Source organism: Mercenaria mercenaria, unplaced genomic scaffold (assembly GCF_021730395.1).
Source record: "Mercenaria mercenaria strain notata unplaced genomic scaffold, MADL_Memer_1 contig_1727, whole genome shotgun sequence".
Classification (NCBI taxonomy): domain Eukaryota; kingdom Metazoa; phylum Mollusca; class Bivalvia; order Venerida; family Veneridae; genus Mercenaria; species Mercenaria mercenaria.
In genome coordinates this window covers 14977-31453 of record NW_026459727.1, presented here as the reverse complement: position 1 = coordinate 31453, position 16477 = coordinate 14977, and the positions used below count along the sequence as shown (strand labels likewise).

At 36.4% G+C, this 16477-nt stretch overlaps 1 protein-coding gene across 1 annotated transcript in view; it reads right to left on the bottom strand.

Annotated features, from left to right (window-relative positions):
* Positions 1-13681, bottom strand: part of LOC128551810 (synaptogenesis protein syg-2-like) — a 43170-nt gene extending 29489 nt beyond the window's left edge. Inside the window, exon 1 of the mRNA XM_053532727.1 lies at positions 13598-13681. Within this exon, the coding sequence (XP_053388702.1) occupies positions 13598-13658 (61 nt within the window). The 5' untranslated portion in view covers positions 13659-13681. The remainder of the gene's footprint in view (positions 1-13597) is intronic.
* Between the last annotated feature and the right edge of the window lie 2796 nt (positions 13682-16477).

Here is a 16477-nt window from a genome sequence, read left to right as displayed (position 1 = left end):
GAGAGTTTATGTCCGTTGTATGTGTAAGTCGGTAAAACATGTACATGTACTATCAACTCATGATTACAATGCAATTAATATTGAGTATTGTTAACTCATTTATATTGTGAGGCATGATGCCTCACGAACTCGTTTCATGCAGTGGTTTTGCACTGCTTTTACGGCCTATCTGTTGTTTTTTATTTTTATTGCAAAATTGTTAGGCTATCTGTCAACTACACTTTAATCACAGTTTATTGTTCCGTAACCTTTCTAGGCATTGACAGATAACCAGATGCATTATTAAATTGTTTACTAAACTACATTCCAAAATATTAAGTCACGTGTTTGTTTCAGTAGTGAAACATTTTAACTGTAGCTTTCGCAGGGATTTTTTTTTATAAAAGTACGCAATGTCAGCCTGAATTATTCAACAGTTCAATCAACAATTACCTGCTGTATTAAATTAAATCGATGTTTTCATGTAATGTCCATTGTTGACTTTGTAAAGCTTCATAAAAGTTTATGTCAGTTGAAATTTTGACAGTTGTCAGCCATCTTGGATTTTTGTAAGTATGCACCGGGTAACTAAATCTCTGTTTAGACGGACCGAAATTGCTTCATTTTCTGCAGAAATAATTAGTTTTTTATTGTCAAGTATTTGATATTTAATACTTTGCATGTAGTGATGATTCGCAGCGTTCAAGGCTGTTTCATTTTTATAATTTGTCCGACTTTAGCTGTTTTGTTTTGTTTAGAGGTTAAGCTCCGCCCTATTTGCATATATGAAAATGTTCGAATTCCGAATGACGTCATGGTCGGCCGAAGTAAGTTCGTAGCCTCAACTCGGTTACGGATCTTTCCGGGTATTTTCGACCTTGGCCTTATTTAGATTTGGTACTACATCTCATTTGCTTACCATGCATACCAAAATAGTTAATTATTGGAACGCAAGAATCATCACTTTGCCTCCGTCTCTTGTAAATACAGGCTGTAATTTCGGTCTCTCTCAGATCTTTTAATTATTTTACTTCAAAACTTGTAACAAAATTGTTCTAACTTTGAAACATCAAGGTACTTATTACTAGTAAATTATACAGTTATATTTATTAGCTGTATTTGGCTGTTTTTCTCTTAGAAAAACTCTGTAAATTCTAGAGTTTCAGTTTCGGTCCGTCTGCTTCGCGACTTTTGCCGATAGTTCATAACTGACTTTTTTATTTGTGTCTTAATTAATAATTATTGTTAAGGCTCCTCAAAATAAAAAGTTGCTTGAAGCCGAAAGGAACATTGTCAGTAGTTTATTTAACAGTTCATTTAACTTTGAAATAATTTTGAACTCGGGCGCTACCAGCCTTTATATTTGGGCGCTACCAGCCTTGCCTTAGGCACTACCAGCCTAAAGGGTCGCGACCAGACCCTAGTTTATTCAACTTATTGATTACCCCAAATAAATAAAACAAGTAACCCATTATAGTATAGGAATTGGAGGACTTTGTCCCCTGACTGTAGCCCTTTGCCCTTGGTCTGTTCATTTACAATTTTACCACCACCCAAAGTACAGTGCCGCAGAGGGCACTACAGAATTTGGTGGCAGCTTAGCAGGATAAAGAACCACACATCAACATAACCAGTGACCTTATTTACTACCAGTATCAATCGATAAGCGAGCGTGACATTTGTAAACATTTGTAAACTTGACCTAGATATTTACTACAGTACAGTGAAGAGTGTATTGATTGTTAAACCACCATAGTATACTGAGGAGTCTAGGACTTTATTTACAAAAGCCAGTGCTGATTTATTTGTGGAGACTGCAGCCTTATTTTTTTAAATAAAATATTGTATATGTTTAATCTAAAATAAAATTTAGATTTCAGTCCAGGTTTAAGTAATAGGTAGCAACTTATGGCTGTTTCCAAGCCTGGGTGAGTAAGAAAGTCAGTAGATATAGGAGTAGTTTAGCCTTTGTTAAAAATTTAGTACAAAGCTAGTATAACCACCAGTGACTTGTTTTGTTGTGAAAGTCGCCTCCAGACTTTGTAAGGGTCATTACCAGACCTTGCCTTTGGTAAAGTCGTTACCAGACTTTGGTAAGAATTTTTTTTTTGTGTTTTGTTGGCGCGTTGAGCTTGGTGTACTTTGTTCTTGGTACATTTCATAGAGCCGTTTATTAAATACCTAGAAAACCATTCTATTATATATTGTAGCCGTCTCCAGGCTAGTATTGTGACCGGTACCAGGTCAGGGTATAGCGCTAAAGCCATTCATTCCCAGGCTTAGGTAACAAATTTATTTCATTAATACTAGTAACTGTACCATTCAAACCTAAGTGTGAAACAGCTGTTGAAAACCAGTCCTTAGAGCCAGTTAAATTGCTGACTGCTACCAAGTTAGCTTTAAAGAACATTGTTAAACTTGACTTATACAAATACATTTGTACATATATATTTGTGATATAATAAAGTGCTAAAACCTGCAATATTTAAATTCTGTAAATATTCTATATTTACTGTTCTAGTAAACATATTTTTGTGTGTGTGTGTGTGTGTGTGTATGTGTGTTGTTAAATAAAATAGACTTAGTTACAGTCCATGATGGAAACCACTAGTGAACTTACCATGGACCCAGCTGATATACCATCCACTGAAGCACAGCATGTCATATACCATGATTACCTACCCAGTACCCAGGTTCAAAACCGAACCAGATATACCTTATCTACCCAGACTTCTACCACCGACAGTACTCTATCGAACGCCCGGGAGACGGAGGCAACGTCAAGGTCGAGATTACGGTCAATGGACTGCGGTGATATGTATGAAGACAACTGGGTACCAGCCGGCAGACAGTCGGTGGTATTTGGCACGTCTTCCGGTGAGGTGACCTGGCACAGGCGCACAGGGGAGGAACGAGTGTCAGAAGACCAGGGTTTTATCCATCCTGGCAAGTCCTGCATCATATCCAGTGGAGAAGCCAGGGCCCCGAGGGTCAGGAACAAAGCCTTGCAAGGTGGAACTGATATGGTATTGGGGGGAAGGGGGGAATACAGGGATTTTTGTACTAATGCTAATTATCGTGGATCAGTTCCTTTAATCGCGGACAGGACCTTGGCCGATGGTATTATAGACCACTGTCAGGTACCTGGGGGATATACTGGTAGGGGATGGGAACAAAGGGAAAAATTTCACTCTGATGAGCAGTCAGAGGCTGGCTTGCTGGATGAACCTTTGACGGGATATCAGGGTGTGAGGAGTCGAGTTACTGTAGGGGCCAGTACAGAACGGCTCCTTGGTCCCCGTGATACTCGTGTTGATGCAGACTTCAATGCTTTTTTACCTAGGAGTAGGGATGTTGGAAGGCCATTGTCTTCAAACATGCCACCCGAACCTTTACAGTACCCAGTACAAACCCCAATTATGACAAGTATGACTACTAAGCCATCAAGCAACATTAAACCACCCACTTACGATGGTACTTCTGACCTTAGTTCTTATTTGACACAGTTTGAAATGACAAGTGACCTAAATAATTTGACCTGTGATAAGAAGGCCCTCCAGCTGTGGGTCTACGTGGCAATGCCACTGAAATATTAAATGATATCCCCTTGCACAGAAGGAGAGACTATGACCATATAGTATCACATCTAGTAGAACGGTTCCAGCCACAAAATCAGAGAAAGTTACGTGTAGCTAAATTAAGGGCACGCATTCGAAAGCGCAATGAGTTTTTAGATGACCTCGCCAATGACATAAAGAAACTAGTTAGACTAGCATACCCAGATCTAGACATGAACTGTAGGGAAGAGATGGCCCTTGAAGCTTTTGCAGAGGCCCTAAATGTCACCAATTACGCAGAGACCTGATAGTAGGAGGCCCAAAAACAATGTCCGAGGCCCTTAGATTAGCAGTAGAATCTGAATTAAATTATACAAGACGAAGTTCTTATTCCCGAAGGGTCCAAAATGAACCATTAGATGGCATATTGCGGAGAGTAGATGAGTTGGAGAGACGTTCAGAAACTCAAATGTATCAGAGAATAGCCCAAATTGAAAATGAACAGGGTAAGAATGAAACCAGAAATAACAGGTCAGATAAACCTGGTAGCAGAATACCACCACGGAAACCCAGATCAGGTGTATGCTATGGTTGTGGACTACCAGGTCACTACAGAAGCGATTGCTCTCGGTTAAGGCCTAAAAAAAATTTCTTTGTTTCCGGTAACATGCTCAAAAAAATTAGGGTAGGTAGGTCGGAAAACTTTTTTTTTTGGAAATTTTTTTTTATCAAGGGAGACTTTTCGGAAATTATTTTTTTGTCAAAAAATGATTACAAATAAGGGGGTTATGCCTTTAGAGCATCAGTAAGTTGATTTCTAACATCACTGGCCATGTTTAAAGCATAAAAAGTGCAGTTTTGCATCTTTTTGTTAAAAAGTTGAAAAAAATATTCTCCAAGGCCATAAAAACATTTAGGGTCGGGCCAAAAATTTAGGGTAGGTCGGGATACCGGAAACAAACAATTTTTTTTTACGCCTAAAGGATCCCAGGAATCTTCCTTATAACAAATTCCACAATCCACAATATAAAGGTACCAAAGAGTATAGAAATCAATACCAGAACAAAAGTAGTCAAGATACTAGGCCTCAGAATCAGGGAAACGGTTATTAGCTGAGGGAGAGATCCGGCCTTCAGCTATATTAATTTTTCATAAGGATCAATTGATAAACCAAGGGAGACAATTCCGTCGACCTTAAACCCTACAAATACTATGAGTGGACTAAGGGAGGCAAATCCTATAAACTTAAACCCTCCAATTCAAAGTAGACAATTAGGTACATATTTCATGCCCTTGAAAATTAATGATTTATCATTATATGCACTTTTAGACACTGGGAGTTCAGTGAGCATAATGAAGACTTGAGAATTGGAAATTGATACCACCAGATAAGAGACCACCTCTCCTTACTACAACTTCTGTTTTCAGAGGTGCTGATGGGGGAAAAATATCCAGTTATGGCTTTGTGACATTAAACCTTAGTATTGATGGTATAAAATTTGAACATGATTTTTTGGTTGCAGATGTTAATGCCCCATGTATTATTGGTTGGGACTTTATGCACAAACATAGTTTGACCTTGAATATGGGAAATGGTGAAGTCCAGTGTAAAGGCCAAGTTATAGAATGTATAGAAGAACAAAATCTACCAGTGGTTTACAGAATTAGAGCCATTGAGACCATGAAATTACCGCCATACAGTGAAACTGTTATACAGGGTACCTTCGGAAAAGAATTGCCACATTTTCAAACAGGGTCAACTGACAATTAAGAAGAGAGACTACTCCAGGAAGGTGTTATGGTAGCCTACAGGGAGTGGAAATGTCACTATATGGAAATCAATGAATATCGCTATTTGTTCACCTGTAGTACCTGTAAATCACCCTGGAGAAACGGGGAGAATAAACAGAGTCAGTGTTGTTCCCTAAGAGTACATGATTTTACCAGAGCATATAAAACCTGTAATGGACAGATGTAGATCAAACCTTAACCCTATGGAGCAAAAGCATGTTGAGGAATTATTGGTCAAATATCAACACATATTTAGCAAGTCTAAATCAGATTTAGAAATACAGACCTAGTTAAACACAAGATAAATACGGGTCTGGCACCACCAATAAAGCAGCAGCCAAGACGACTACCACAAAAGGTACAGGAGGAGGTTAATAGTGAAGTAGACAGATTACTCGAAGCCGGGCTAATTGAAGAGAGTAATGGCCCATGGGCAGCACCCATTGTACCGGTTCGCAAGGCAGATAACTCAATTCGCCTGGCTATTGATTATAGGAGGTTGAACTCTGACCCTTAAGAACAGCTACCCACTGCCAAGAATACAGGATTGTTTAGACTGTCTTAAAGGTGCAAAATATTATAGTTCTTTAGACTGCTCTTCCGGTTTCCATCAAGTACAGATGGCTAAATGGATAAAAAATGGATAAAACCAATTTCGTGTGCCAGAAAGGCCAATACCGTTTCAAAGTTTTAAGTTTCGGCCTTACCAATGCTGTAGCTACTTTTCAGCGATTAATGGAATGCATAATGTCAGGCCTTCAGTATCAGACTGTACTCATATATGTTGACGATATTTTGGTTTTCACAACTGACTTTGAGACACATATTACTGAATTAGAGGAAGTACTGTAAGTGTACTTATATTAGCGCGTACTTGTATTAGCGCAATATCAGAAGCGCTGAAATAGCCAATAGGCGGTATCTGAAACACCAATTTCCGATGGAATACGGAATGGCCCGAACATGACCAAACATGACCGTTGTATCAAGCAGTTCTGCTCGGGACTATATATACACGTTTTGTCTTTAAAAATATATTACTTAATAACGTTTGCATACGTATAATAAAATGCAATATATAAATAACCACTAGATGTTGCGGGTAACGACGAATTCAAACGGTCTGTCAAAAAAAGATTTCAGTGCTGGTTTGAAAATGAAGTTGAGGGACACATTTAAAACGGGATTGATGTGAAAGACGTCGCAGTTAACTTAAAACTTTCAAGAATGAAACCTATTCACACAAACTAGCTTATTACTGCCCATCAGAGTGTGAATAAATGGCTGGCGGCTGACTGGTATTCGTAATGAAATCGACCAGGCACACAAATAAACATGACATAAAATATACATTCGTTTAAATCAGTGTTAATCTATAACTGTAAATTTGTACATATATACAGTGCAGAATGGTGATAATTGTTTGTTTTCAAATTCAAATTCACAGTTGGTTTTCAAAGCAGTAAAATGTTATGGTGACACTCGTAATTAGCGCGACCAGACAAACTGGCGATCTACTCCGAAGGTGTTACATACGATGTTTACGGACAATGGCGAAGATACAAAAATGCAACGTAATTAAAAAAAATATATGACATTTGCACTAATGTTCAAACAGGTTTGATTATTCTATTAAAACTTTCCTGCAGAATATTAGTTAGGAATGCAGTTATTGTCATATTTACACAATAAATATGTATTTCTCTTTGTTCTGTTGCACTGTAATGACGGTACTTTCGATGCGATAAATGTTACTTTTTTATTAGGAAAGATTTCAGTAAAATATTACCGCTAGACATAAATTAGCGCATGTCCGATCCCGCTAATAGCGCGGAAATTAGTACTCCGCTAATATTAATACACTTACAGTATTCAGGAGACTTGAAAAGGCCAAGTTAAAAATAATGCCTAAGAAGGTTCACCTATTTCAGATAAAATTACATTTTCTTGGCCATATAGTGGATCAAAATGGAATATCTCCGAATGATGAAAAAGTCAAGGCCGTTCAAGATTGGCCTGTACCAAAGAGTGCTAAACAAGTTTCCTCATTTTTAGGACTTGTTTCTTACTACCATAGACTAATAAAGGGTTTTGCAAATATTGCCCAGCCTTTACACCAGTTAACCGGTAAAGACAGAAAATTCATTTGGACTGATGACTGGCAGCAGGCTTTTGACAAATTGAAGAGAGCACTGACAGAGGCACCAGTTCTAGGTTACCCAAACTCCAATGACCCATATATACTAGATACAGATTGTAGTTCATATTGTTTAGGTAGTGTACTACAACAGAAGCAAGGCGATTCTATTCGCGTCATTGCATATTACAGTAGTACCTTAAATCGCGCAGAGCGCCAATATTGCGTGACCCGCAGAGAACTTTTAGCCATTGTTGACTCAGTTAACCATTTCCAGAATTACTTGTACGGTGTACATTTTTTGATACGTACAGATCATTCGGCTCTGTCATGGGCCTTGAAATTCAGAACACCTATGGGACAGATGAGTAGGTGGATAAACACACTTAGTCTTTATGATTTTGAAGTGGAACACAGAAGTGGAATTCGTCATGGAATGCAGATGCATTGTCCAGGAGACCATGTGGTACTTGCAAACACTGTGAAAAACAGGAACACTTGGATAAAGAAACAGAGCAAGATTCAAATCAATGTATCGGATCTCGTGTTTCTGGGATTGCCAGTCAACCTTACCTTGAATGTATTCAGAGTTTGCATGAGAGAGAACGGAATGGTTTAACAGGAAAGAATCAGTGTGAAGTTACAGATGACCAACTAAGGGCCTTGGAAGGTGATCTGTTGATAAATGTTACCGAGATGCAAATTGAAGGTTCCAATAAGAATTCTGAACCCTGAGGAATACTGTAAGACCGCTTGAGGATACACAAGAGGTGGATTGGTCGACAATCCAACAGGAAGATCCCAACATATGTCCTTTAAAATCATTTCTAGCTAAACAAGAAAGACCAACTAGTGAAGAAATTTCTCATTTAAGTAGTGAATTAATAACATATTACTCACAGTGGCCCAGTTTACAGTTACACAACAATGTGGTGTATAGGTCACACACCAATAAATTAGGAGAGGAACAGTCACAGATAATAGTTCCATATTGTGCCAGAGAAACCGTATTGAGATACATACATGATCAGAAAACATCAGGCAACATGGGCGAAAAACGATCTTACAGGAGATTAAAACGTATTTTTTACTGGGTAAACTGTAAAGATGATGTAGTTCATCACTGTAGATCATGTGTACAGTGCCAAGGCAGAAAATGCCTTCTAGAGCTGCCAAGGTACCACTGAAATCAACAATAACTGGTGTGCCCTTAGAAAAGGTCGGGATTGATATTATAGGCCCTTTGCCAATTTCCAGAAAAGGGAATAAATACATACTGTCTGTACAGTGCTACTTTACTAAATGGGTAGAAATGTACCCATTGCCGGATATGACTGTTGGGACTATTGCAACAGTTTTAGTTAACGAATTCATTTCAAGATATGGTCTAATGACTAAAATAGTGACTGACTAAGGCCGCCAGTTCAAATCAAAGTTATTCCAAGAATTATGTAAACAATTAGATATCGTTAAACTTAGATCCTCAGCTTTACACCCAGAGACCAATGGTCTCATAGAGAGAATGAACCGCAGTATTGAAGACATGTTAAGTAAATATATATCAATAAACCAGAAAGACTGGGATGAATGGATACCAATATTACTTTTAGCATACAGATCATCAGTTCATGCCAGTACTGGTAAGACACCTTACCAAATGATGTTCGGACATGATCCGAGGTTACCTATGGATATATTATATGGCCATGGTTTAAAAGGGAGTGATGAGTACTCCTCTGATGAATATATAAGACACCTCCAAGAGTACTTAAGAAAATGCCATGACCAAGCTCGCCATAGCATGCTATTAGCAGCAAAACAACAGAAAAATACATATGATACTAGACTGAATTTGATTCCATACAAACAAGATGACATTGTTTGGGCAAAAGTATTTACAAAACACAAAGGCCGTTCCCCAAAACTAAATTTTCGTTGGACAGGTCCTTTCAAAGTGATGAAAGTCATTTCCACCTTAGTTATACAAATAAGAAATGTAAAGACTGGCAAACTATTAAATGTTCATCACAACCGGTTAAAACCTTACAATGAGTAAGATGTAATGAATAAATAAATAAACAGTACAGAAAATGACTTTTTTAGGTGGTTTCACCTTTGCATGTTGTCTTCAAAGTCTGTATTACTGTATGTTGTATACAATTTGGAGACCTACTGGTCTTTTGTAAGCCTTATTATTATTATGTGTTTTTATCATATTTCATTGTTGTATAAAAATTACACTGATTCTATTATTATAGCAAGTATGACAAACCGTGGAAGCCGAAAAAAAATAATGTCTCGCTTCCAGAGACAATGTATTAGATAGACCAGTATTATCATAGTAATGTCTCGCTACCAGAGGCATAAACCACAAACCAAGCTGATGTAGACCAAACTGCATCATTATACAAATGACCACATTTGAGGGGACACATAACAAGTGCCATTTTTTTGTACAGGGCTCCAAGAAAGAAAAAAAAAGGAAATTCCACAACTACCGCTTATACTGAATATTTACACAATATTATTGATTATTCGGCTTAGTTAAAGGATAACCATACCGTACTGATGTAGATATACCGTACCATACCACGTTGAGTTACCGTGCTATACCATACCGATTTACCGTGTCGTACCTACACAGCCAAATACAGCTTTATTTATATTTTGGTATGGATGTATACATTAATGGTTGAGCTGTAGAATTTTTGTAAAATGCAGACTAACCAGCAGAATTGTATAAATAAACAGAAAATCCTAAAAAAAAATTAATGATAAAATAATGGAGGAGTATAATTATGTCTGAAACTCGAACCAGTCGATATAGTAAATACAATATTTAGGATATTTGATAAAAAAATTTATGTGCTTAGTTAAAATTGCATGCACTTAATGGGTTTGCCCATTTTTTCCTGTATTTCCAGAATGTCTAAAAGGTCAGCATGTGGATCGGTCCTTCGTTGTAAACAGTGCCGAATTACTTATGACACCATGGACCAGCTTGTTAGACATAAGGACGACAGACATGGGCCACAAGTGGTTTGCACGGTTACCGGGTGTAACTTCGTTATCCCCAAAAAGAGGACCGACGTCCAGAGGAGGCACCTCGTGACAAAACATCAGTATGAACAGGGAGTCCCGTACGGAAAGTCTTCCAACCATACTTCGAGGAAGCCGAGACGCCTATACCGAATGTCTCTGTAGGTCCACCATTTACATGCCAACACCCTTGGAAGACTTGCAGCAGGCAGGTTTCAGGGTGCCACCTACAGAGCATTCGGTAGCTACAGCAAGCATTACTGGCAACTCGGACCAGCCAGTTACTTTACCAGAACAACAGACGACCGACCGGACCAGACCCACGGACCAATTTGACACCTTGGAGGACCAGGCGACAATACCAGAGGACATTGAAGAATTCCTGTCCGGGATGGACCGACCAGAGACGCCGGCACCACTGAAGACGACACCAACGGAACAACATGACACTCTACCTAACCTGGAGCTGGACTGGACATTTCCTAACCCAAGACTGTCCAGGCCGGTTAGGTATGAGGACGTTACTACAACACCGAAGGACGACGACCAAAAGGATATGACGGACCAGAAATACCAGGAGAACCAGCCGACGACGCCAGACGTTCCCTCAGCAGCAGGTGTTAGTTTAGTTTGTAATTCTATTGTAAAAGATATACCACTTGACCCTCGACATGACGGACAGGCGTCAGAGTTTCATACGTTCCCTAGACCGAGACCTGACGCAATGTCAGCCTGAATTATTCAACAGTTCAATCAACAATTACCTGCTGTATTAAATTAAATCGATGTTTTCATTGTTGACTTTGTAAAGCTTCATAAAAGTTTATATCAGTTGAAATTTTGACAGTTGTCAGCCATCTTGGATTTTTTTGTAAGTATGCACCGGGTAACTAAATCTCTGTTTAGACGGACCGAAATCGCTTCATTTTCTGCAGAAATAATTAGTTTTTTATTGTCAAGTATTTGATATTTAATGCTTGGCATGTAGTGATGATTCGCAACGTTCTAGGTTGTTTCATTTTTATAATTTGTCCGACTTTAGCTGTTTTGTTTTGTTTAGAGGTTAAGCTTCGCCGTATTTGCATATATGGAAATGTTCGTATTCCGAATGACGTCATGGTCGGCCGAAGTAAGTTCGTAGCCTCAACTCGGTTACGGATCTTTCCGGGTATTTCCGACCTTGGCCTTATTTAGATTTGGTACAGCATCCTCATTTGCATACCATGCATACCAAAATAGTTAATTATTGGAACGCAAGAATCATCACTTTGCCTCCGTCTCTTGTACATACAGGCTGTAATTTCGGTCTCTCTCAGATCTTTTAATTATTTTACTTCAAAACTTGTAACAAAATTGTTCTAACTTTGAAACATCAAGGTACTTATTACTAGTAAATTATACAGTTATATTTATTAGCTGTATTTGGCTGTTTTTCTCTTAGAAAAACTCTGTAAATTCTAGAGTTTCAGTTTCGGTCCGTCTGCTTCGCGACTTTTGCCGATAGTTCATAACTGACTTTTTTATTTGTGTCTTAATTAATAATTATTGTTAAGGCTCCTCAAAATAAAAAGTTGTTTGAAGCTGAAAGGAACATTGTCAGTAGTTTATTTAACAGTTCATTTAACTTTGAAATAATTTTGAACTCGGGCGCTACCAGCCTTTATATTTGGGCGCTACCAGCCTTGCATCTGGCAAAAAGATGCAACAGTTTCAAAAAAAATTCTATAAATAATTATTCAAAAGTCATTTACTTTAGAAATGCTTGTTAACTAAGCACTGAAACTTTATGCTCAAGTTTTTGTAACGTATGTGTTGTTATATTAAATGATTAACTAAACAAAACATGATATACTAAGTGGTAGTCATTACTCAGTAGTATATCTTTTGACTACTTATCATTTGAACGGCGAGTATTTAAAATTTTAGTTTGTAATATTAAAGCGACTTAATTATACCATATTGGTCAAAATCATGTTCTTGACTTTTGCATGACGTCGTTGCTTAGGAAAAAAATCACCTCAGAGTGACGTTTTCGGCATCGTTTTCATTTACCCTGCAAATAGAGTCCCGTTATTTTGAATTTCAATTCTTATTTTTCTGTATGTAAGAAGTATATTTTACGATCTATTCTAAGAATGTGAAGAGTTACGAATTTTAAAATGTTTATTTTTCTAAGGGCACAAATGCAGTAAAATTTTAAAATCGGAACTAAACTGTCAAATTTACTTCAGAATGAGATAAAATGGGATAATTTCATTAATAAAAACATTGGACGTTACTGTTTTCATTTCAACTTTGTTCAAACTACTCAATTATGAAATCAAAGTTTGGTAAATTGTTGGAGAGGGTGTTTTTTTCGTCAAAAGTACGTGAAGTGAAAGTTAAATGTAACAAGAACTGACTATGAAAAGAAATTGAATTACTCTTATATTATGTAGTACATTTTGTCAATTATACAAGCAAATAACGTACAAATGTAAATATTGGTACATATGATACCGTGAAAGTATGCTGAAATAAATTAGGAACCCCATTTCTCTATAACATTGCTTATATATAATAAGGTATCTGTGTTAAATTATTTACAAAATATGCAGACAAAGGGAATATATAGTTGTCAAAGATCGTTTGCTTGACTGTACATAATATATATTGATGATAATGTAAGTGTTAATGAGCTGAGGTCGAACATTTGTTGTGTATTTAAATATGTAATAATACAGTAATTATTAATCGCTGTACCTATTGATTGTGACTGCTGAAATGTTTTTCATATAATTGAACAATCTCTTAAGCAAGTAGATTACAGAGACCTTTTGACAAAGGCTTTATCAACTGACCCCTCTAACTTATATAAAACATTGTTATATTTTTAGACAGCTATCAAAGTAACCGAGAAGATTCAAGCTTCAACATAGATATTGTTTCCGGGCATTAACATGCCGGCTCTCATTAGATGATTTCTAGGGCACTTTTGTCGCTAAGACTACCTGACTAAATGTAAAGATTGTTGTTGAAATTGACATTTTACAGCCAGTGAGCTAATATCTAATATGGGAGACGTAATGAAGTTAATGATAAAATTCAAAATTACCTTCTGTCTTACTTCCAACATATAAGTAGAACAGTGTAAAAAGAACCATTGTGTTCAACATCCGGTCGCAGAAAGTCCCCTCAACAACTGCTAATAAATTTATACAATCATTTAACAGAATCACTTAGTTTGTACTTTCATTAGTACATTTATTAATCTAACTCTAGTTTAAGACTCCGGTCCGTTCACTGAGCGATGCAAAAATTGTACAATTTCTGTAAGTATAAATGTAGTAAATAGGAAAAGCTTATCACTCAAAAACATAGAACAAAATATACAAAATACCATTTGACATATTGTAAAACATACAGTCACTGACGGCATTATATAATTGTATTTAACACAACGATGTTCATGTGCTGAAATATTGCTAGGTATCCTTAACGCTCTGATACATACTAAGGGATTATTTCTTAAAATTTGTTAAAACTTCAGTTATTCATATAAACAAATTTGTGAAATCATTTTTGGTTATTTGAAGAAATTTCAATTTCTAATAGCTTTCCATCTTAAAACATTTTAGGTTCTATCTCTACCTTTATATCATAGTCTATAGTAAAAATGCCAAATAACTGACAAAGGGAATGTATACCCTATCATAATGATTTGTCATTTCATTGTAATAATTTAACTGGTTAGAAAGAGACTTGGAGGAAAATAAATAGATATAAAGAAATACAAAATATTTCACAATTAACATGATTAAGGAAAGTTTAAGGTAAATGGACAAAAATAATGAGATTGTTAAATTCATATCAAAACTGATATGACAAATGTTAATGCTATGGAGGTTAATTCCGAGTGATTATCATGCACTTAGAAACTTTGAATTTGAGACAAAACACGTGAATGAATAATGTATATGACTCATTTGTTAAATGCAAAATTTGAGAGAAAGGACTGAAACCAAAATCGGACAATGAAGGCATGTTGCTGCACAAATGCATTTTATTGAATCTAAAAATAATACAAAATGAAATAAACATAATAACAATGAACTTTGAAAGCATGACAGGAAAATGTGGTGTATTTTTTTTGTCTTAAAAGTTTACAGACACTTTAGGTCTGGCATTCAGATGGTTGTAGCTTGAGCTAGAATAAGCTTAAGCTTCTGCTAACACATCTCCTTAAAAACCCTGTAGGAGACGTTGTTCTTAACTAGAATAATACGAATAAATCTTTTGTTGTACAACAACTGCCAGCTAACAAAACAATTTAAGTGGCAGGGAAATGTCAACGTTCCTGCTCAACCACCATTAACCCTTGTATGATTTGAAAGAACTGCAACAACCCAAAAATGCATTAATGCTTAGACCCATATTTTGAGAAAAAACTTCAAACAACACAAACTATAGAAAGAAAGGGTTGTTTCACATGACAATTGAACAGCATATAAACATGTACATTATATTTTACTCTACAAATTAGTTGTCCGTTATCTGGAATATACTTGTATTGGCATTTACAAAACTGGTCAGATCCCATCATGAATTCCGGAAATAGACTGCGTAAAGGAGCCACACTTTCGGACGGTTCATGACAAACGCCTTTTAAAAACTCACCATTTAAAAAAAAAAGACAGTTACATATCTTCATTTTGATGCCTTTGCATAATGTCCCAGTACTGAAATTTCAAATAACTAGGTTGAACATTGAACATTGTTTTCTTCATTTTTTACTTTTGTTTCCTTTTTTACAAAAGACATTCATCTTTAAAGGGAGACAACTCTTTAGAATAGTTCACGTATCCAGTCGTTCTGAGTAGCACGGTAGAACAAGTAATGGACAGGTAGATTGTTGGTAAAAATGTTGTTTGTTTACCAAATATGTTTGTGCTTTTATGATACACTCCTAAATCTTACGAAATATTAATTTTATGCTCAGTGCTAGAGATATTTGAACACAATATACATATTCCAAGTGTACTGAAAATAACTTCGTGCAAAAGTTTTTTTTCGTATGCATTTCGTACGATAAAACAGCAGTTTTTTAAAAATTTCTTAAGTTTGCGACAATCGTACGAAGTTCCGAACTGATTTGAAAGACAGAATAATTCAAGTACTGTAACACCACACACGTCTAGATAGGTTTCATAGGATAAGAAAGTCAGCAGTTTTTAACAGTCTCGAGTTAATTTACAAGATGAATTGACCCAGGTATAAATACATCAGCTTCTTAAACAGTTTTTGTCCCACGCCAAACTTTAAAATAATTTATACTTCTAAGCCGAAAAGTTTTGTTACATTAACCTAACAACTCTTTCTAAATCTTCCACATTCTTTAACCCTCTGTCTAACCCGATCTCATATTGTTCAATTAACCGATTCCATTTCTGTTAACCATTTCTAATTCTATCCTGATTCCCGTCTCTCTTCCTATTCAGTATTCTATAATATCTTAGCATTTTCCCTGAGTGTTTATGCCTTTTTACAAACTGCATTGCAATAACATGTTTACAAGAATTTTACAAGTATTTCAAAATATTCATAGCAATTTCAAAAACATGTCAATGAAAACGTTCATTATGTACTCATATAACCGTAAACAACAGATGTAGAATCAATCACCATTGGGTATTTTCGTAAATAAGTGACTAGTACCGAAACAAATAAGATAACTAGGGTCAAACATTCGACTGTGATTCACTTTGCTAAAATTGTAAACAACAATGTGCTGAGCAGTTAAACAAAGTAAAATAACATTTCTGACCAATTAATAAGAATTCCATCGCAAACAAACACAAAATCATTAAGGCTGACCAAATCAGTTTATGTTGAGAAACCGGTAATAATAGTAAACGAAGTCATTTAGGTCAAATCGTAATGGATATCACATTCCAATGTTACGAAATATGCTACTACTCGTAGGAAATACCAACAG